Source organism: Pleurodeles waltl, chromosome 7, assembly GCF_031143425.1.
Source record: "Pleurodeles waltl isolate 20211129_DDA chromosome 7, aPleWal1.hap1.20221129, whole genome shotgun sequence".
NCBI lineage: Eukaryota > Metazoa > Chordata > Amphibia > Caudata > Salamandridae > Pleurodeles > Pleurodeles waltl.
The window spans coordinates 462,331,466-462,355,426 of NC_090446.1; the positions used below are offsets into that span (position 1 = coordinate 462,331,466).

Genomic DNA, 23,961 nt, shown 5'->3' on the forward strand with positions numbered 1-23,961 from the left:
GACAGAAGGACCACTGGACTGTCGAAGACACTTGGACCCAGCTCCTGTGTTCCAGGGACCAAGCTCATCAGGATGAGATGGGACCCAGAGGACCGGTTATGCAGAAGTTTGGTGCCTGCGTTAGCAGGGGGAAGATTCCGTCGACCCACAGGAGATTTGTTCTTGGCTTCCAGTGCAGGGTCAAGGCAGACAGCCCTCAGAGCATGCACCACCAGGAAACAGTCGAGAAAGCTGGCAGGATGAGGCGCTACAATGTTGCTGGTAGTCTTCTTGCTATTTTGTTGCAGTTATGCAGGCGTCCTGGAGCAGTCAGCGGTCGATCCTTGGCAGAAGTCGAAGAGGGAAGTGCAGATGAACTCTGGTGAGCTCTTGCATTCGTTATCTGCTGAGAAACCCACAGGGGAGACCCTAAATAGCCCACAGAGGAGGATTGGCTACTGAGAAAGGTAAGCACCTATCGGGAGGGGTCTCTGACGTCACCTGCTGGCACTGGCGACTCAGAGCTGTCCATTGTGCCCTCACACCTCTGCATCCAAGATGGTAGAGGTCTGGGACACACTGGAGGAGCTCTGGGCACCTCCCCTGGGAGGTGCTGATCAAGGGAGTGGTCACTCCCCTCTCCTTTGTCCAGTTTTGCACCATAGCAGGGCTGGGAGGATCCCTAAACCGGTGTGGACTGGCTTATACGGAGAGGGCACCATCTGTGCCCTTCAAAGCATTTCCAGAGGCCAGGAGAGGCTACTCCTCCAAGGCCCTTCACACCTATTTCCAAAGGGAGAGCGTGTAACACACTCTCTCAGAGGAAATCCTTTGTTCTGCCTTCCTGAGACCAGGCTGCCCAGGCCCCAGGGGGGCAGAAACCTGTCTGAGGGGTTGGCAGCAGCAGTAACTGCAGAGGAGGCCCTAGAAAGTTAGTTTGACAGTACCTGGGTTCTATGCTGGAGACCTGGGGATGCATGGAATTGTCCCCCCAATACCAGAATGGTATTGGGATGACAATTCCATGATCCTAGACATGTTACATGGCCATGTTCGGAGTTACCATTGTGAAGCTTCATATAGGTAGTGACCTATATGTAGTGCATGCGTGTAATGGTGTCCCTCACGAAGTCCAGGGAATTTGCCCTGAATAAAGTGGGGGCACCACACACACTAAGTAACTTTGCACCTAACCTTCACCAAGTGAGGGTTAGACATATAGGTGAGTTATAAGTTACTTAAGTGCAGTGTAAAATGGCTGTGAAATAACATGGATGTTATTTCACTCAGGCTGCAGTGGCAGTCCTGCGTAAGAATTGTCTGAGCTCCCTATGGGTGGCAAAACAAATGCTGCAGCCCATAGGGATCTCCTGGAACCCCAATACCCTGGGTACCTAGTTACCATATACAAGGGAATTATAAGGGTGTTCCAGTGTGCCAATGAGAATTGGTAAAATTAGTCACTAGCCTAAAGTGACAATTTTAAAAGCAGAGAGAGCATAAACACTGAGGGTCTGGTCAGCAGAGACTCAGTGATATAGTTAGGCACCACGCAGGGAACACATACAGGGCATACTTTATGAGCACTGGGGTCCTGACTGGCAGGATCCCAGTGACACATAGGCAAAAACAAACATACATACAGTAAAAGTGGGGGTAACATGCCAGGCAAGATGGTACTTTCCTACACATTAATATGTTTAAATATGCAAATATGGTAACAATATTATGACAAACAGTAAATATATGTGCAATGGTGAAGTGTTAAGTATTGATCTAAATTGCGCTACTCCAGGTGCAATTCACTTAGGAGTATATCATTCTTGTGGGTGAATTCATATGGCTCCAGGGATGCTATGATGACTCTGTATATACTTACCCGTTGCTCAGATCTCTGTTGAAATGGTTATTAGTGAGCAAAGACAAGGAGGCAGTCATATTAAAGGGTGCTGCCTGATCGATGAAGAAGAGCCTTTCAGTGTCATGTAATGAGCATTATGACCAATATAGATTCTCTCTATAATTTCCATATCATGTAGGGCAGGCCACAGACGTCAGTCTTACACAATATAATCAATTTCAGTGCCACATTTGTCTCTCTTAAAAGTATTTTCCCCATTTGATCTGTGAGCGTGGCAGCATCTGACCCAATTTGATTGGCGGAACCTTCAGAGCTGGAACTCCCCACTCTTCATCATCCTGACAAGAGTGAGAATTCACAATGGTTTATCGGTACTATTAACGTTACTCACAATTGAAAGAGAGCTCTTGCTCTTTGTTTGTTCTAGAGTACCCTCAAGCAAGTACAGTTGGTGCCTAGCCTAGTCTATAGACCAGGGTAGAGGCCAATGTTTCCTGAAACATTTATATATTTGGTGCCTGTCCATTAAGTGGCCAGAGTTGGGATCATTTCATTTGGATTTCAACCCAGTCACATTCCATGAGAGTACATATAGTGGAGACGTAACCTTGTTAGCAACTCCTGAGCTACTTATTTTGGTAGTCATTTAATCATCAGATGTTATATTCAGTGTACTGCCTTCTTTTGATGTGAATGAAAAACTTTGCATGATGACATCTGAAACATGAATGCTGTTGCCAGTATCAATTGCATGTCAGAGCCATTTCCCCTTATTGTGCGACTATCTAGAACCACTATTCTGTCAGCTAGTTCCTCATTTCCTGGAACATAATGTAGTCATGAGATTTCACTGGGGAGAAATAGCGCTTGACCAAAAAGACATCATAGCGTATCAAGGAGGGACAATGACGTATGTCCCTAATCCAATGAATCATCTTAATTTTAGCCAATCTATATCCTCTTGGGCAAATTGTGTACCTTAGTCATGTAACCAACCCTACCTGTCATACATTATGATCACCAAAGAGAGCAAGGATTGATCTGTTCAGCCATCTGCCCTTGTTGGATAAATCCTTTCATATCCAAGTCGGCTAATTTAGATAAAGTCTTAATAAATAGTAAATCGAAGAAGGTGCCCTGCCTTCACTTCTCCAGATGACAATGGGCAAAGGTGTGCCCACCATTGGTCCGGCCTTCGCCCAGGTACCACCTGCATGAGCCTAGTGCAGTGGTCATATTGAAAGAGCTAACTAGCACAGACTGAATAGAAAGCCCCACCTCCTCCACCCCAGCTTCCTGCAATGCTGGATTCTGCAATTTGTTGTCCCCTAGCAAGAATCCTTAATGTCCCACACAGTGGAAATGTTGAAAGTGCTATATAGCATAAACTCCATGGAAGAGCTGTCGTCCTTCCATCAACGCTGGATTGTGGGGCGTGTGGTCCCCTTGAAAGAGTCCTTGATGTCCCGCATAGTGGGGATGTTGAAAGAGCAATATAGCACAATCTTGGCGGAATCAGCCCCCCATTGCCAACTCATTTCTGCAAACTGGATTCTGGGGTTTGGTGCCCCCTAGATGGAGTCCTTGATAATGTATATAGATGTAGTGAGTGTAATATGCTGTTTGATACCATTCTTTTTTTGTTGGGAGAGGCTATGACTCATGAGAGGTGAAGTCTCGAGTGAGGCATGATACTCCGCCGCCCCTCCCTCATCAATGTTAATAAATAGCATATTCCAGTCAGCACAACTGCATGTATGGTTATGTCATGCTATTTTTCCATTTGCAGTAGTTAAAAGTCACTGTATATACCCATATACCAAGCGCATAAGTTAAATTCATGCAGTGAGGAGATTGGATGACAAAACTAAGCTTTGTGTTTAAGGTCTCTGTTGTCTTCGTCTGTCGAATGATTCTACAATGGAATCCTGGAGACAATAAGCATAGATTTTTCATGTCAGTCACAGTGTGGTAATGAGGAATTTACGTTTCAAGACAAACCTTACTTTGCGTATACAAACGTTTCCTCAGATCTCAGAGCATATTTAAGAGACCCTACGGCCTCCTTGCACCACATTAGCGTTATTTTTGTATGCTAATGTGGCTCAACAAAGCCAAAATTGCTGCCCCAAATTTACAAAGTGGTGCAATGCATGCATTGCACCACTTTGTAACCCCGTGCGCCACATTATGAATGTGCAAGGCATAATGTATGCAAAGGGGTGTTACCCCAATGGGGGGGCGAAAAAATGGCGCAAAGAAATCTAAAAGTTTTCTATGTGTAATTTTTTCTGCATTTATAATGCCTGCACAGAGCAGGCGTTACAAGGGGCACACGATTAGTTAAAATGGGTCCCTATGTACTTATTAGGGTTAGCTCCAAAATGTTGGCACTAACCCTGAACAGTACATCAATAGCGTAAAAAAAGTGGATTCTATTGTTCATACCCTGAGCCATGGTGCACTGTATTTTAAATAGGGAGCACACATGGTGGGGGTAGTGGGGTGCTAAGGTGTGCAAGGAAAGTGGTGCTGCACTTGGTGCAGCGATACTTTTTAAAAATCTGCGCCCTTGTCTTTTGTACAACTGGTTACATTTAGATAGGAACTCCAGTTTTTGGGAATGGATGGCCATGAGTGGTCTTTCATTAACAAAGAAACAAATAATTTGGTGAGGGGTGGAATGCTTGGATTAATCTCAGCCCTGGAGATTTCCCAGGGTCACATTCCAATTAATTGTTTTCTTGTTCAGCATAACAACTTAGGCAGAAGCCCATGTTATGCAAATCTGTACTGACCGTGATTCTCATGGGAACAGTTCATCCCAAACTCCTATGTATGGTCCCTTCAGAAGAGCACACAAGGTACCTAGATCAATTTTGGCATGTTTGAGCCTAATCAGTGGGTTGCAGCATGTGACAAATGACACAGAACCTGAGCCTGACCACAGAGACAATACAATTTATGTAATTCTGACTAGGATAGCCATCCACTAAAATGTCTGTGCAGAGTTTTCACACAATGGGAACACACTGGAGAAAGAAAAACTGAGTGAAAGCCAGAGGTGATCTGTGTGCATTGTAAAGACTACCAAATAAATCAATTAACACATTAAACTGGCTTGGAAATAAAGGAACTCCGACGACCTCTGTAGTGTTATCTGGAAAATGAAAACAAGATAAGATACAAGAGTCCCTACACCTGGTTCAGAACCCTGCAAGATCTCAACAGCTAGATCTCTGCCAGCAGCTACAGGAACAAGAATCAGAAGCAGAGAAACGAGGGGCAATAACGACTATTTAAACAAGTTAGAATAACACTATAAATGTCTTCAGAATCTGGATTTATCTTAAGTCCCCTTCCGTTTGTTGATTCTCTGAAATAGACACTTCTAAAGGAGAGATCCAGCCGCTGGGCTCGGGTTCTTGTAATTATATTCTAGAAGATACTTTCTTTCCAAGATCAAAACGTTTTTATGATTTCTTGGCTGGAGGATCTGAGTGAGATCTGCTCTCCATGCACGTGTGCCCAGTTTCCAAAATGCACTTTTCATGACTAACTAGCCAGCCTGACAAGAAAGCCATGCCAAGTCACTCATTCAATAAAAGGAGCATTCTTTACTAAGGGCATACCAAACACCTTATGTAATGCAGGGTCAGAGATAGCCATGCCAACCCACTCATGGGGGCCGAAGCCAATGAAGTTCCCACTGAGTCTTTAATGAAGGTGAAATCCTTAAGATGAGGTAGCTGATCAGAATGGTCATACTCAAGAAGTGGGGGCATACGGGATGGACACACATTTGGAAAGAGCTAGAGAAAAACATTATTGCCCTGGTAGTCATTGGCTTCCTGTTGATTTAGCAGTTTTTCCACCTTTCTCAAATTATCAAATTCGTCAAGAACAAAATGTATTTTTCTCATCACAAGTGAGAGAATGGAGAAGTGAGTAGGGTGGAGAGGACTTTTCACACAAAGTAAGAGAATAGGGTAGATTGAGACTGACGTTTTGACTAGAGGGCGGTCTAAACCAAGTGGTTCTTTCACTTTTGACTTCCGTGGACCCCTACTTAATCACCACTGGAAGCTGGTGACTCCAGCCTAAGAAATGTTTATATGAACACTACAAGCCATACACACCATACACAAAAATATAGAAACACGCGCACATCAAACAACTACATACACTTTAAAATATTTTATTTAATTTACAAACATTAAGAAAATCAAAAAACGAAATGTTTATTTTAATCGGAAGCTTAAAGTTTTGCAACGTTTGGTTTTATTGAAAAAAGAGAAAGCAAAATACTAGACTCTACGATATCACTTTGTTTTATTAGCTCTTAATGCGTGCTTTCTTTTTGTTGTGCAAGGTGGGAACACGTTTACTTCTGAATAAAAACCTGGAGGGGCAATGTTTTGAAATTTCACAACTCTGTCCTGAACTGCAATGAGCTGCCTGCCATGTTTCTTTCATAGTCTTCATCAAACCTTTCGTTTTGGGCTACAGTGAAGTGGTTCTTCCAGTCACCAGCAATTCCTGTGCAAATAGAGAGTACATTTAGAATTACACATTGGAAGTTTAAAGAGGATAAGATGATGTTCATTTGTCCCAGATAAAGGAGGTGGCATGGTGAAGTATAGGAGGAGGTTGACTCTAAGTATCAAAAGTGTCAGCTGCTGCAGACACAGTGAGGGGGAGATTATCCTGGGTGTCAGCGAGCACCATAATAGCCATATATTCTCCTGTACAGCACTCTAATGAATTAAACTATGGAAGCAGTATGTTTTTGGCGAGCAAAGTAAATATTTGATGAGTTAATTTGTGTAACTCTATTTCAAATACATACTGTTTGTTGGTTTAGGTGTTACAAATAGCATTAACATGCCACTTAGGCCCTCATTACGAGTTCTCCGGATTTAAGGCCAGATGTAGTAAGGGTTTTGCAAGTCGCAAACGGTGAAAAAGCCTCTTTGCTATGTAGAAATGCATTTTGCGAGTCGGAACCGACTCGCAAAATGCATTTCCGACTCGCAAATAGGAAGGGGTGTTCCCTTCCTATTTGCGACTCGCAATGCTATGCTTTTTCATTTGTGACCGCAATTGCGGTCGCAAATGAAAGCGCAGTTACCATCCACTTGAAGTGGATGGTAACCCAGGCGCAAACGTGAAGGGGTCTCCATGGGACCCCTTCCCCTTTGTGTCTGGAAAAAAAAACAATTATTCAGAGCAGGCAGTGGTCCAAGGGACCACTACCTGCCCTGAAAAATACCGAAACTAAAGGTTTCGTTTTTTTTTCAAAGTGCAGCTCGTTTTCCTTTAAGGAAAACGGGCTACACTTTGAAAAAAAAAGACTGCTTTATTCAAAAGTAGTCACGGACATGGTGGTCTGCTGTCTCCAGCAGGCCACCATCCCCGTGAGTGCCCTGAATCGCTATGGGGTCGCAAATTGCGACCCACCTCATTAATATTAATGAGGTGGGTCTTTGCGACCCCATAGCGACTCGCAGAAGGTGTCTGAGACACCTTTCTGCATTCCAAATGGCGAGTTGCAATTTGCGAGTCGCTGGGACTAGCAAATTGCAACTCGCAATTTGGAGTTTTGCTACATCTGGCCCTTAGATCGGGGATACCGAGGAGGTGGAACCCATGATTCCAGCTGGCATTCCCACACCTAAATCCAAGGATAACAAGTTAATTTTCCTGGAGTACTGAATAGCATGCTGACATTGGAATACCCAGTCCAATTCCACGTTTTCACCCCTTCGGAGTGAAATAACAGGCTACATTTGCATTTATTTACCACCAGTAGTGTAAAAAATTATCATAATTTGCTTTCGCATAATTAAGCAAAAAAAATTAATTTAAAGGTTCCATAATTGTTTTGATGCAAAGTACAAGTTTGGCGCTATTCTTTAGAGCATATTTAGAGCATGTCTTACAGCAAAATGTGACTTTTTGTAAATATTTTGACAGAAGAATTAATTTCACAGTACAAAAATAGCACGAAAAACACTAGTGACAACAATCACTTGTGTTGTGGCCATTCACGTTATTTCCGTACATTCGCAGTAAAATGTCATTATTTTGCAGAGTGGCGCAGTGGCATAATTTCAGGAACTTGCTCAGACAAGTGTAAAGTGAAATTAGAGGAATTATGCAAGTGTAATTTAAATTTTGCCTTGGCCTATTTACCACCTAGCTGGAGGAGGTGTAATGGGTGGCTACTTTTGGCATTTCGGTGTAGCTGTAGGTTAGGAGAGCAGAACCCCTCTGTAGTGCAGCAGATGGTCCGGAGGGAGCAGGGCACAACAGGGCCTGTAGCCCCTCCAGCAATGCACAAGACTCTGGACAGTGTCTCTAAACCTGGGACTATAAAGGCAGGTATCTCTGGGCCCGGTAATCTCACCTCTTTTCCGAATGGCCTGTAGTGATATCGCCGGGATACTGTCCCTGACTGGTAATGGGGACCTTAATAGCAATTTAAAAACACTGAGAGACAGAGTAAGCAATGTTTGAGCTAGATTTGGAAAGTCGCAGCTAACAGAGTGAGTATTGTGCAATAAAAGATAGACATTTGGAGATGATCTGAGGGTATGCATCGCCAGATTTTTCAAAGTTATCCCAGTCTCTCTGAACGTCTTCTACCCACAAACACCTTATTGTAGCTTGATGAAGTATGAACAGCTGCCCGGTGGGGGGCAGGCATGAATGAATAGCTGCCAAAGAGGGGAACCAATGAGGCCTAGCCTTTCTTTTGTGAGGCCACTTTGAATCAAGGAACTTACCTTTCCTCATGAATGGGGACACGTTATGGTCCATGACAGTGTTTGGGATGGTGCTATAGTTGGCTGCAATGTTCTGCTTCATTTCCTTGAATGAGGTGTGGTGGACAATCTTGTCTAAAATCTCATCTTCCAAGTCCTTGTCTATGAACTGCAGGATTTTTCGGATTTCACGCTTCGGGTCCTGTAAATAATTGGGAGTAGATGGGTAAAGATGTCAGCTGCGTGTCTACGAGTGGGGGTTGCACCAGTATACACAATGGTGGCGTTTTTCAAAGAGGATATTCTGATATGGCTTGGGGGGCGGCTCTCACCTCTTTGATATCTTCGAAGAACAGGAACAGAATGTTTTTATCCTTTCTCTTCTCCCACCAGGCCTTCACGTGGTCATACCAAGAGCCAAAGCAAACTGAGATAAGAACAGTCAGGAGAAGACACATACAAATACATTTTCCATGCCCGCCAATGGCACTTCCCCTTTAACAATCATTAACATTTTAAGAGAAACAAATGGTGAGGTGCTGGCCGGGGGCTGTTTCCCCAACCAACAACGATATTCTAAACTAAGTGTAATAAGCTGAACCTGTTTGCTTCTCAGTTAAAAGGCAGTTTTGCTGATCCTTTTTCAATGCTTGGATGGCAATGGACTGCTTAAGAAACCTGGGGCTAGATGTATCAAAGCTTTTTGCATTCGCAAACGGTGTGAATCACAAAATTCAACCGTTTGCAAATGCACAAATGCCTTTCAAGATTTATGAAAGGCATTTGCAATGCAATTTCAAGGACTCACTAAAATAGCAATTTCCTAAAATTGGGACTCCATATAGGGAATCGCAAATTGCGATTCTCTAACTAGGAAATCGCAAATAGGGAATTCTTATTTGCGATTTCCAAAGCACATATATCATGCATTTCCTAAATGCAAATTGGGCATTTAGGAAATGCAATTACTACCAAATCCAATTTGGTGGTAACCATGTGCAATTTTAAGAATGCATTCAAAATGCATTTTTAAAAATGACATGTAGCGCACACATGCCCCTATGGCATGTGTGCGCTTCACATGTCCACTGATATTTTACTGGGGTGCATCAAAGGGGGCCTCAGACCCCCAGCACCCTGGGATTTGCATTACCTAATTTGCGAATTCCTAACAGGAATTTGCAAATTCGGAAATGCAAAACCATTTGTACCTGCAGGCCCATAGGGATGAATGGAGTCCCATTCCCTAATTGCAATTCGGTAATAGCGGTTGCGACTTTTAAGAAACCGCTATTACCGAATCGCAATTGTCATACATCCCATTTTGCATTTCTTAAATAGCGATTTCTTAAAAATCGCTGTTTAGGAAATGCAAACCGGGATACTGAAACATCTAGCCCTTGCTCTCTTCTCCAGTGCGTGTCTTAATTCTGTCTAATGCAACAATTTTCCTCCCCCTGTTTTCAACATCTTGTTGACCAGAAGAATATGGAGTAGGGGTAGACAAAAGTTACATTTCTCCTGAAAAGTTTAGCCCAACGTTACAAACTGTGCACTGTGTAAAAGTTAATAATGTTTGTAAGGTTTGAGATACATAGCGTGCATAGGAATTTGTCCATAAATACAATTTTGGTGAAATAATGCTCACATTAAAAGATATTTCTTGCTGAAAACCTACTTTTGCAGTCCAATATGCATTTTGCAACCTTCGTTGAGAAGCTTTGAAGAAAACTTCTTATATTTTGTAGAGGAAGAACTTTGCAATTTCATATACCCCTTGCAGCAGAGATGCTGCATTGTATTTATTTGTCATAGAACTGTTTGGTCTGTAAGTAAATCTAGTTTTAAAGACCGGTGCAGGCTTTTAGAAGCTGCAGTTGAGTCACATCCATAACCAGCAAAAATAGGCACATAAAGGACCCAGAAGATGCTCACAGTTCACCTTAGAGTTCTGGTTTCGTTTCGCTGGTGCTTAGAAGTTGGATTCATGATTAGCAGATCACATAGGTTGCATATGTGGATAGTGAATGAAAACAAAAATGAGTTGTGTTCAATAAAGACAACTGTAGGCCAAGATACAAAATAAGCACTGTCAAAACCGGGGGCCAGATTTATGAAGGTCATGCATTGGCCTTGCGTCATGCAAGGCGATGTAAGCCCTTACACCGGATTTACTATGCCACGCAGAGCTTCCTTGCAAAGCTCTGCATGGCATAGTAAATCTGGAGCAATGCAAGGCAGTGCAAGTCACTGCCTTGTGTTACTCTGTGCTCCATGGATTCCACCATAGTTTTCGGTGCATTCCCAGGTTTACTTACACTAGTGTACCTGGGAATGCGTCAAAATGCTACGGCTTCCCAGGTGAGGCCTCACAAAGAGAAATATCCTTATTTCTCATTGTCATTTCCTCTTTCTACGTGTGCTGCATTCTGCAGCCCACATAGAAAGAGGAAAATTCCTCAGAGGATGTCCTCTTCCTGCCCGTTCCTGCACAAAAACAATCCTGCTTGTAACACAGGCACCATCACACCATGGTGAAAGGGTGCATGCCTTGGTCCTAGGCTGCACTCAGTGTGCCAGCACAGAGTGGGAGCAGGAATGTATCATGGCTTTTGCTTCCACCCATCAAGGCATACATACAGCAGGGGGAAGTGGACCAGCCCTCTTCCTGCCTTGGTTCTCTTGCACAGTGAATGACAGTATATGCTTGATAACATGTGCACATCCCTCCAAAAAATGTACTTCAGTGCCAGGTTTGTTATACCAGTACTTTAATTTGCTAATGCTTTTTTTTTAGTTTCCGTCCTTTACTTTTTCTTAAACTATTTTAGTCATTCTTGCATGTTTCAACTAGGTTACAGTAATTCAAAGCCAATGATACATTTTCTTCTAGCCAGTAAAAGTCATATTTTCAAGTGATGTGCATTCAAACTAAAAAGGGGTACAATAATGTTTAATGACACCTGTTTCGTAGGAAGCTTTGCTACTATAATAATCTATGCAATGGTTATTTTTTTAAAACATTTTAAATTAAACTTATTGCAAGTGTTTGTCCACCAGATTTAGGTGGCATATTTGCTTTTTTTGCTTTTTGCTGTATGCTTGCATTAAAACCCAGCTTGCTGAAGTCAGACTAATTAACTTTGCCGAAGTTTGATTACTTTATAGTTTCTATACTGCATTATACTTGGTGTCTGGGGAGTCGTAAAATTGCTCCAGTTGTACATACCATAAACCTATTGTAGGAAGTTAGCTCTATATATACTATTTCAAAGTAAGAAATAGTGTGCACAGAGTCCAAGGGTTCCCCTTAGAGGTAAGATAGTGGCAAAAGTAGATCATTCTAATGCTCTATTTTGTGGTAGTCTGGTCGAGCAATAGGCTTATCAGAGGGTAGTGTTAAGCATTTGTTGTACACACAGGCAATAAATGAGGAACACACACTCAAAGACTTACTCCAGGCCAATAGGTTTTTATACTAAAAAATATATTTTCTTAGTTTATTTTAAGAACCACAGGTTCAAGATTTACAGTTAATACTTCAAATGTAAGGTACGTCACTTAGATACTTTAGGAACTTTGAATGAACACAATATCATGTACAGTCTTTGTAAAAATGGCAATAAGCTATTTCAAAAGTGGACACTGCAAAAATCAACAGTTCCTGGGGGAGGTAAATAAAGGTTAGTTTTGAAGGTAAGTAAAACACTTACAAGTCTCAAAGTTGGGACATAGGTAGCCCACCGTTGGGGGTTCAAGGCAACCCCAAAGTTACCACACCAGCAGCTCAGGGCCGGTCAGGTGCAGAGGTCAAAGGTGTGCCCAAAACACATAGGCGCATATGGGGAACAGGTGTTCTCCGGTTCCAGTCTGCCAGCAGGTAAGTACTTGCGTCCTCGGTGGGCAGACCAGAGGGGGTTTGTAGAGCACCGGGGGACTCACAAGAAGGCACAGAATGCACACCCTCAGCGGCACAGGGGCGGCCAGGTGCAGTGTGCAAACAGGTGTCGGGTTTTAGATTGAAAACAATGGAGGGACATGGGGGTCACTCTAGCGTTGCAGGCAGGCACAGGGGGTGCTTTTCGGGACAGCCACCACCTGGGCTAAGCAGAGGGTTGCCTGGGGGTTGCTCTTGCACTGAAGTTCGGTTCCTTCAGGCCCTGGGGGCTGCGGGTGCAGTGTTGGTTCCAGGCGTCAGGTCCCTTGTTACAGGCAGTCACGGTCAGGGGGAGCCTCTGGATTCTCTCTGCAGGCGTCGCTGTCGGGGCTCAGGGGGGTCGTCTCTGGTTGCTCACGGGCTCGCAGTCACCAGGGAATCATCCCTGAGGTGTTGGTTTTCTGCAGGTCAAGCTGGGGGCGTCAGGTGCAGAGTGTACAGTCTCACGCTTCAGGCGGGAAACGTGAAGTCTTTGGAAGTTGCTTCTTTGTTGCAAAGAAGTTGCAGGTTTTGAACAGGGCCGCTGTTCACTGGAGTTTTTTGGTCCTGTAGTCCAGGGCTTCAGAGGTTGCTGGTCCCTGTCGGATGCGTCGCTGGAGCAGGTTTTCGAAGTTGGAGACAGGCCGGTAGGGCCGGGGCCAAATCAGTTGTCGTCTTCCTCCTTTTCTGCAGGCTTGTAGGTCAGCAGTCCTTCTTCTTTCCTCAGGTTGCAGGAATCTGATTTCCTGGGATCTGGGGAGCCCCTAAATACTGAATTTAGGGGCATGTTTAGGTTGGGGAGGGCAGTAGCCAATGGCTACTATCCTTGAGGGTGGCTACACCCTCTTTGTGCCTCCTCCCTGAGGGGAGGGGGGGCACATCCCTATTCCTATTGGGGGAATCCTCCAAAACCAAGATGGAGGATTTCTAAAGGCGGGGGTCACCTCAGCTCAGGGCACCTTAGGGGCTGTCCTGACTGGTGGGTGACTCCTCCTTGTTTTTCTCATTATCTCCCCGGGACTTGCCGCCAAAAGTGGGGGCTGTGTCCAGGGGGTGGGCATCTCCACTAGCTGGAGTACCCTGGGGCATTGTAACACGAAGCCTGAGCCTTTGAGGCTCACTGCTAGGTGTTACAGTTCCTGCAGGGGGGAGGTGTTAACCACCTCCACCCAGAGCAGGCTTTTGTTTCTGTCCTCAGAGAGCACAAAGGCTCTCACCCCAGGGGGTCAGAAACTCGTCTCTCAGCAGCAGGCTGGCACAGACCAGTCAGTCCTGCACTGAAGGATTGGGTAAAATACAGGGGGCATCTCTAAGATGCCCTCTGTGTGCATTTTTTAAAAAGTCCAACACTTGCATCAGTGTGGGTTTATTATTCTGAGAAGTTTAATACCAAACCTCCCAGTATTCAGTGTAGCCATTATGGAGCTCCCTATGCAGAAATGCATATTGCGAGTCGGTACCGACTCGCAATATGCATTTCAGAATCGCAAATAGGAAGGGGTGTTCCCTTCCTATTTGCGATTCGGAGTGGCATGCAATACCATTTACGACCGCATATGCGGTCGCAAATGGTGTCGCAGTTACCATCCACTTCAAGAGGATGGTAACCCACTCGCAAATTGGAAGGGGTCCCCAGGGGACCCCTTCCACTTTGTGAATGGACCCACAAATATTTTCTCAGGGTAGGTAGTGGTCCAAGGGACCACTACCTGCCCTGAAAAAAAACCGAAACTAAAGGTTTTTTTTTAAGTGCAGCTCGTTTTCCCTTAAGGAAAACGGGCTACACTTAAAAAAAAAAAAACTGCTTTATTTAAAGCAGTCACGAACATGGAGGTCTGCTGACTACAGCAGGCCTCCATGTTTGCGAGTGCCTAGACTCGCTATGGGGCCGCAATCTGCGACCCACCTCATGAATATTCATGAGGTGGGTCATTGCGACCCCATAGCGAGTCGCAGACGGTGTCTGAGACACCGTACTGCATACCAATTTGCGACTTGCAAATTGCAAGTCTCAGGGACTCGCAATTTGCAAGTCGCAAATTGGTTATTTGCTACATCTGGCCCTAGGTGCCCAGAGTGTCCAGGTTGGTGTGCCTTGCATGAATACCTCAACAATGCCCTGCAAACCTCAAATTGTACCTACAATTAGACCTTTTGGTTGCATTTGTGTGACAGAATCTTCCAGAATCTGCAGTTATCCATAAATGTCCTACTACCCAGTATTCCCTAATTTACCCCAATAAAAACGCCACTCCAGGATCAAACCAGGGGCAAAGGGAGGAGTCAAGAGATTAATTACTACTAAAGCTATGAGTAACCTAAATGAACTTGACTTCGTAGTCGCTGTATATTTGCAGTCATTAGAAATCACATTTAGCAAGGAGCCCAATTAGGCAATTGGGAGGAGGAAGCTATTTTGTGTCTAATTCAAATGAGGTAGGGCCAGTGCAGCTATTATCTTAGCTGTATTCCCCTCCATGTCTCCATCTTGTTGTTGAATTATAGAAAACGTTAACCATATTATTCCTAGGTGATCTGAGTTTGTTTTAGCCCCCCACCAGTGGGACAGAGGCACAGGGTGGAAGCTCGACGAATTAGCTCAAAGGAGCTGAAACCTACCTCCTTTATGGCATGTTGAACTATGTGAAGCCCAACATTGATGTAAAATACTCATCTTCATTCTCAAAATTATTGTCATGGTTATTACACATCACAGTGTACACCAAAAAAGGATGTTTGCTCCTTTTTCTCAGCAAGGTGCTTTTGTGCCCATCCTGCTGTTGTGGTTGATGCTCCCCTTTCCAACGTAGCTTCTTTAGCTTCTTTGGGGGGCACTTTGTTTATATTTCTTTTTGAGATTTCTGGAGCCAGAGTGGCCTGCCACAACTTCTCATGCTCTTTATCTTTAATTTAGAGGCTCAACATTTTAGGTGCTTTGGAATTGGTGCTGTCTCACTTGATAATTTCACAAGTCCAGGATCTAGCTGTATTGTGGGCTCCATGACACTATGGTCTGTAAGACAAAGGAGCAAGGGGATTTCTGGGTATGCTGGCAAGTGGTCAAAGACTCAATGAGGTTATGCTTGAAAAAAGAATAGGAGGATTTAGTGTGAGCCATAAGACACATAGCTGTACAGAGATGTATCACACAATATACAGGTAAAGTGCAATTTCCCATGTGTTTCACCCATAAATTCTAGGGTAAACCACATAGCAGAAGAGTGCATGGACCAGATCCCTATTTCTTTCACAGCATGTGTGGTCTGTCATCAGTCTTGGGCAGTTCTGGAATCTTAAATTGCATATGGTGAGGGTCACAGATCACCTAATGTCTAAAACTACGTTTCAGGGTTGTCTGATAAAAATATTGTGGACACCAATATCAATTATATATACTTTGTATGCAAAGTTAAAAATATTTGCAACAAAAATATAGAAGACCATAATGTTGTCAAAAACTGTCCACATGTATTGAATATTAGCGATTATATACTATATGAACTTTAAAACATATATATTAACTTTAACATATACATTTTTTTTAAATATACATGTATCATGAAAACATATTTTAACATACAAACAGAAAATAAAAAAATATATAATTTAAAGTAATTACAAAAAATAATAAATATAATGTATAAAAAACAAATAATATAAAAACATAATTAATTAAAAAAACTAATAACATTTCCTACAATACCAAACACTAGTATTAACTATAATACCTGACAAATTATGCAATAATCACATGAAATATTTGTAAAAATACAAAAAAATCAAGTTTTAAAGAGTAAACTAAAATAAACTTATAAAAATTAAAGCAGTGAAAAATATATATTAAAACAACTTAAAAAAATAAAGAAATAGGCTTTGCGGAGTAAAGTTCACTGTTTCCACCTCCAATTTGAACAGAGGTAGGGAAAGTGTCATAATTTAAAAATATAATAAAACTATAAAATTATTTATTAAACAAAAACACTTAAAACTAAAACAATTAATCATTGTCAAAATGATTAAAAACTAAGAACGTATTAAAACAACCACCCAAACAATTAACAAAATAAAAATAATCACATTTCTAGAATATGTATTAAATAACTAAACAAATGTACATAATTAATCATCTAATTAGCAAGCTAAAGCTTACAAATAGGGGAGTGGAGTCACGCAACAAGACGGACAGGATGTAAGGCCCTGAGCTCCCAGCCAGCTACCCACTAAATCTCTATATAATCCTACATAATCCTGCTTCTAAACAACAATTATATGCACTACTAGTATTGGAGCAACACAAACATGGCAGCCGCAGTATTAAGAGATCACAGAATAAGGGTGTCGAGGGGCTCGCTGAAGGCCGCATCATAATCCTGCCAGAGACATACTGTGCATGGAACAGTGGAAAGCCTGAACTCCCACATTCTGACCACAGCTGGGGCATCCCCTGCCCAAACACTATACAAGGGTCTCACTCTGGGGACCTCTGGCAACTGCATAGAACATCTGTAGGCCCGGGGGAGAAAAGAAGGAGTAGTTAGCTCGAGGAATCCGCTTGTGTCGGACCCCAGCCCTGATGTCGCGCTACTACCACAGGATTGGCGGGCTTCCGGTCCTGGGGTGAGACAGCGTTGCCCACTCAGGGGAGCTATGGGAGCCATCACTGGGCCTGATTGAGCCATACAGCCGGGACAGGGCTTGTCCGGCTGAGGCTTGCACACAGAGGATGCCACCACGGAACTCCTCGACTGGGGAAGCCAGCTGCTAGAAAGAGCGACTGGGAAAAGGATGCAGCAATGCACCAACAGCAGAGTGCTGCAACCTAGTTCCCCTCATCAGTGTCACCGCCAACCACCAGTGAACAGGAGGTGAGGAGAGGCTGTGGGTCGCTTAACCCCCCATTCAGTTTCAATTTAGGGACACAGCTTGAAGGGAGGTAAAGCTCTAAAGGCACTACAATGACTCAACCGGGGGACCAGTGTGGGGGCATGCTATTTATGTACAACACGCCAGGAACAGGAGCTGGGAGAAGGGTAGCCTAAGTGCCCAGAAGCGCAAACCTGGTACCGGGCCACATTAGTGGTAGTGCTCACATTGACTCTGAACATTCCTAGAAGGCCCACGCTGCTAACAGCGGCTCACTTGAGGAACACCTCCCCCTTCAAGTGAACCATTGATGGTGGGGAAGACCTCATATGGTACACACCCACAGCTCGTAAGAATTTACTTCACGCAGAATAATGCGATTATACATTGCCATGCAACACAAAGAGCACTGAAGCGGACACACCCATTGGTGGGCAGCAACCTAAAGCGATAGTGCCACAAGGTTCAATTAGGTACAGCACAAACCAAAAGTGGTAATACAGCACAGAACATTGGGGAGTGAGCGTATGCCTCTGCCCACCCATCTTTCCTCCTCCACCATTACAGACCATACAACAGGACCATAGGTCACAGCCAGCATGTTACACTTCCCTTCCAGTGCCCTGTGATCACTGAGGCCCCTCATACCAACAGCTTCAGAAGAAGAGTTCGACTCCCGGGGGCCCGGGCGGTGGTGAGCCCTATCACTTCCTCTGATCGCTAAAGAGGGGGGACCTCTCTCACCCTGATTGAACAATGGGCAAAGACAGATCAGTCGGCATGAACACTACGAATACTATTATCCAATATACCATGTTCAGCAACTCAAAGACTAACGAGACAGTCGAAACCAGACGGTACTGGGGCGCTCCTGATGGGTATGTGGAGCCTTTCTCAGGCAGAGATTTTAGTGGCAATCGAGGGTTCCAGAACAGCTCTGGAACACAAGATCGAGGCGGTGCCAATCGACGTCAATCTGCTGCGAGCAGACTTGCGCAAAGTCTCAGATAAAGTCACGACTGTTGAGGGTCACCTTGTAGAACTGCAGGGAGAGTTGACCACCTTGAAGCGACAAATGGCATAGATGACCAAGGTCACGAGAGCCCTGGAAAGGAGGGCAGAGAACGTGGAGGGCCGCTCCCAGAGCAGTAACGTACGATTGCTAGGATTCCCTGAGTGTACAGAGGGATAATCTTCTGAAAAATGTCTTGAAGAATGGGTGCTCTCTGAGCTTAAACCAATGGGGCTCTCTGAACTGTTTGTGGTAGAGAGAGCGCACACAGCACTGTTACAGCCACCCCTCCAGAGCACCACTGAGAGCCATAACAGCTAAAATACTCAAATACCACGACGACAGGGATTGCATCCTCAGGGCAGCGCGTGAGAGACCTATCCCAGCCTTTTGCAGCAGCAATATAGCCATATATCCGGACATTACAAAACAGGTACAGGATCAATGCAAATCATTTGTACTGCTCAAACAAAAACTGCTCCAACTTCAGTACATGCTTCTATAGCCTGCAAAATTGAAGGTTGTCACTCACGGAAAGGCTTACTTCTTGAACCACCCAAGTGAGGTGTGGGAATGGCTGGAAGTGTGAAGAGAAGCAATTTCACCACATGCCAGTCAAAACCCAAAGAAACTCTGTGGACCATGAGCAGGGGGAAGAAAACAATGTCACGCCTTAGCCATGGACGATTCCAATGCCTCTCCATTGGGACAATGGAGGGTCACAGTGCATGAAGATGGCACCATACAGCTTAGTGCAAGGGAAGCCTGGGAGACTGTGCAAGACACAGACATTAATTTGACGGCTGAAGGAGTGGATACAGGTGCCTTGAGCCCTGCACTAAACTTTGTCCAGACAAGCTGATGGACCGTGAGATGGGGGTGGAGAACCGTGAGCAGGGAAGGAGACAGCTGCAACTATTGAAGGTATGATGGTGTCCATGCTGAGTGAATCAGGGAACATAAATGGTAGCCAGGGAGATGGATGAGGTGAATCCATCCATGGTGCAGACACTGGTCATAGGCACAAACGGGGAGAACCAGTCAAATGCGATTAGAACACAAAACCAGAAACAAACCAAATGAAAGTGATTGCTTTTAAATCTGACTCTGGGGTACTAGAAGGCAACCTTAATTAACACACAGGAGGGCAATTGGCCACTGTGTGACCATTTCAGTAACCAATCCCAGTTGGAATGGTTGGGTAGCTGTGCTAGTCCTGGCACAGATAGAGGTGGGCATGGATAGTCGCAGAGTTGAACCATCCTTGGGAGTGGGAAGGTTTTTTATAATTATTGTTTATATTGTAAGTATTACAGCAGTTGGGAGAGGTTGTCAAAGAAAGGGAAGAAGCCATGTCAGAAATCACAGAACGCAAAATGATGGGGACAGATTTGAAAGTCCCGACATGGAATGTCTGGGTGTTAGGAACATTCATTAAGCACCACAGAGTCCTCACCTTTCTAAAAAAGATATTGAGCTTCCATAGCTTTCTTGCAGGAAACGCACCTGAATGATGAGGATGCTGCACGCCTTGCAAAAAAATGCAGGGGACAACTATATCATGCATCCTTCTCTACATATGCCAGAAAAGTGCTCATTTTGGATCTCACCCTTCAGTCCCCTTCTTCCTCACATACATGGAGGCAGATCCCATGGGAGGTTTATCCTCTTACAGGGGGCAATGGTGGGTGCGATCTAACAATATTGAACACATATGCCTCGAATACACATGACAATTCTTTTTTTTTACTGCATCCAGGATTTGTTAGTGCAGCACACTGACACACTGCTTTTCTGGCTGGGAGACTTTAATTGTATCATAGACACAGAACTAGACAGAGTGCCCCCTAGCGCAGGCAGTAAGTCGCTAATGATAGTGGATTTGCATGGGGTGATGCAAAACATGACCATCATGGATATATGGCGTGACACACACTCAACACAACGGATATACACGTGTTACTCTGCCACACACCACACACACAGTCGACTAGATAGAGTCCTCATGGTAGGGTTCTTTTGAGTGAAAGACATGCTTCCTGCCAGATCACTCTCTAGTGAGTTGTGCAGTGGCATGGGGAGAATTAATAAGAGAAGGCAGGGCCTGGAGAGTGTCAGCTGACATACTGGAGGATCAAGTTATCAGGGAGCTGCTTTCAAAGGCACTGATGGACTTTATAGCTCACCAGTGGGGAATTACAACCAGCAGGGCTGCAGAGTGGGAGGCACTGAAAGCGGTGTTAAGGGGCACATGTATGAGCCTAACATGCAGTGTAAGTAGAGAAATTCGGAGGGAACTTGACAGGGAGGTAGAGACACTGGTGTCATTGCAAACACGGGAACCATCTAATGCAGACACACATCCTAGGGAACAAAGCTTATGAAGATGGACAGAGGATTTATGGGACAGACTGGATAAGTACACACTTTATAGATAGAGGTTACATAGGGAGGGAGACAAATCAGGATGATTGCTTGTGGAGGGAGCACCCACCCTCAATAATCATGCACTTGACCTCCAACGATGGCACCAGGGTCACCACCAGGGCAGGGATTTTAAGGGTGTTCTGCCAAAAACTCTGCAGCATGTATACAGTGGACCCCAATATTACATCAGCTGAGTGCGTTTGGTGTTCTGAAGGACTTAGGCGCCCCTCGATTGCCACAGCCAGCCACTGAAGAGCTGGATTCTACTATCACCCTAAAGCAGGTGTCTTCAAACTGGAGGGTGGGCCCAAAGGGGGACCTCAAGAGATCCCAGATAGGGTGCCAGGCTCTGGCCAAAGGTAGATGAACTTGAATGCAATGTTTAAATAAGTATAGGCTTAATTAAACATTGCCAAATTAATAGAATAATTGTGAAGCATTTTCAGGGGGTTTTGATGATTATTTATTTTCCACTGAGGGCACAGCATTAAAAGTTTGAAAACCACTGCCTTAGAGGAACTGAGAGGTGAACTGAGTAAGCTCTCATGAGCTAAAGCACCAGATAGTGATGGTTTCCCTCGTGAATTTTACTGAGCCTGAAAGTATTTCAGGAAGCACGTGAAAACGGGGTCCTTCCTCCTACAATGCGGAAAAGGGAAATATGCATGTTCCCAAAGCCAAGTGGTAATAAATCAGATCCATCTGCCTATGGGCTACTCACCATGATTGATGCGGATGTGAAAATACTCTGCAAACTGTTCGCTAGTCGGTTGACACCCCAAGTGTCACAACTGGTACATGAGGATTAATGTGGGTTTATCCTGAGTCAAAAAACACGTAGGAATTTACGACACCTAACTCACATCCTACACGAAGTTGAGTCCAGAGATGACAAAAAGGCACTTGAAACAATAGACTTAGAAAAAGCCTTCAACACAGTAGACTGGGGCTACCTTCTTGAGGTGCTAGAGACCCTGGGTATTGCCCCACCTTTTTGAGACTCGGTAAAACTGTTATATGTTAATCCCACCCATAGGGTGCACGTGGGTGGAACGCGATCAGAGGCTTGGACATTGGTACATGAAATAAGACAGGGCTGCCCCCTTTCTCCTCTCCTTTTTGCTCTCGCCATAGAGTCGCTAATGTTGTGGCCCGCCATAGTCTTAGTGATTGGGGCATCTGAATAGGTACCACAAGCCACATTGTTTCCCTATATATGGATGACGCTTTATTTTACATCACCACTCTGAGAGCAGCAATATCCATACTCCTACGACTTTTAGAGGGGTTTGTAGATACATCCGGACTCTGCCTTAAGAGGAATAAATCTTTACTATTTCCATTACCACGCCTGGCTGGCACACCACCAGATCAACTCTCACCATTAGGACTCCACTAGAAAACTGCGCATTTTCGTTATCTAGAAATGCAAGTGGCCCACACTGAAAAACAACAACTTCGACTCAACATAGAATGGGTACTAGTTGCCCTGAAGAATTCAGTAGCTTTCTAGAACACATTTCCGCTCTCATTGATGGGTAGGCTGGCCACAGCTAAAATAGTGATACTGCCCCGGTGTTTATATATATTGCAGAACATGCTCTGCTCTATCTCCAAGCAAATCTTTAAACAACTGAATTCCCTACTTATTTCTCTATTTTGGGAAGGTCATTGTAGTAAAGTAGCACTGACCACTATGACCAGACAATATGAAGACAGAGGTCTGGAGGTACCAAACCTAGGGCCAGATATACAAAAGGATTTTACCCATTCTGTGTCTATGGGAAAAATCTTTTGTACATATGGCCCTTAGTTCTGTATTATTGGGCCTCACAGCTACAGCATGCAGCAAAATGGTTTGTAGATGGAGACTGGGAAAAGTGACTCCTGGCAGGCTCAGTTGACACAGATCAGCTCCCAGCAATTCTAATGGAAGGGGCAAGAGTAGCCAAGGATAGACCTTATGTAGTCCGGCAAATGGTAAAAATATGGTAGGACTTTGTTGAGGCGGTGCTAAAGAGGGCTCCATTTCACAGGGAGCTACCCATATGGATACTGAAGTGATGAGTGAGGGTGGCTGTAATTTGTTGGTAGACCTGTACTCAGGCGAGTACTGTATTACATATGAACAAGCTTGTGAACCCTTTACATTGGGCCCAGGTAACTACCTACATTATGCTGGGATTGTAAAGGTAACTAAAGGAAACTTACCCACCTATCAAGATATGCTACAAACTACACACACATTGTATATCCTGTTGAACTGAGGGTCAGTTCAACACCTCATAACACTATTTCATAGGGAAATGGGAAAAGACTTGACAGGGCCTTGGATCTGAGCACGCACCACGTGAGACACAGATTTAATTGTACCAATGGGTGACAGGGAGTGGAACAACACCTGCAGCTGCATGCATGGAGTATCTAGCAATTCACGATGTAATGCTTTCAACTGGTGCATTATAATTTTCTACATATGTGGGAAAACAGGGCTGATTGCAGAGGCCCCCTAACTTTTTGTCCCCATTTTCCACTTTATGCTGGTGTTTTCCTGACTCTGATGGTGCCCTGGGTACTGCTAACCAGTCCCAGGGCCTGTGCTCTGTGTAAAATCAATATGCAAATTAGGCTAATTATAATTGGCTAAGTGAACCTACCTATAAGTCCCTAGTATATGGTAGGGCATGTAGGTTTAGGGACCACAGCATAGGTGGTGCACACCTAGGTGCACTGCTGAGGTGCCCAGTGTCATTTTAAAAGCAGGCCTGCCTTGCTGGCTGCTTTTAAATTAAAGTTATATGCAAATTCGACTTTGGAATTAAAGGTACTTCCAAAGTCTTAAACTACCTTATTTTTACATATAAGTCACCCCTAAGGTGTGCCCTATGTGCCTCTAGGGCTGGGTGCCATGTAACTATAAGCAGGGACTTTATAAAAATAGGTTTATAAGCCCTGGTGAGGTAAAAACAGCCAAATTCGTTTTTCCCTCATTGAAGTAAATGGCCTTCATAGGCTAGAATGGGCAGACTTTATTTTAAATTTTAAAGTCTCCTTAAAGGTTACATACCAAGAATTTGGTATCAAATTGATTGTTGTAATAAATCCCACAACTTCCAGTTGTTGGATTTAATATAAC

General features: G+C 44.1%; 1 protein-coding gene across 2 annotated transcripts in view; it reads right to left on the minus strand.

Moving 5' to 3' along the window:
* Nucleotides 1-6,022: 6,022 nt before the first annotated feature.
* Nucleotides 6,023-23,961, minus strand: part of LOC138304193 (sulfotransferase 1 family member D1-like) — a 225,798-nt gene continuing 207,859 nt past the window's right edge. For both annotated transcript variants that reach the window (XM_069244045.1, XM_069244046.1), the window contains exons 6-8: nt 8,940-9,034; nt 8,629-8,809; nt 6,023-6,379 (exon numbers count right to left, since the gene is read on the minus strand). In XM_069244045.1, the coding sequence (XP_069100146.1) occupies nt 6,267-6,379; nt 8,629-8,809; nt 8,940-9,034 (389 nt within the window). In that variant the 3' untranslated portion in view covers nt 6,023-6,266. The remainder of the gene's footprint in view (nt 6,380-8,628; nt 8,810-8,939; nt 9,035-23,961) is intronic.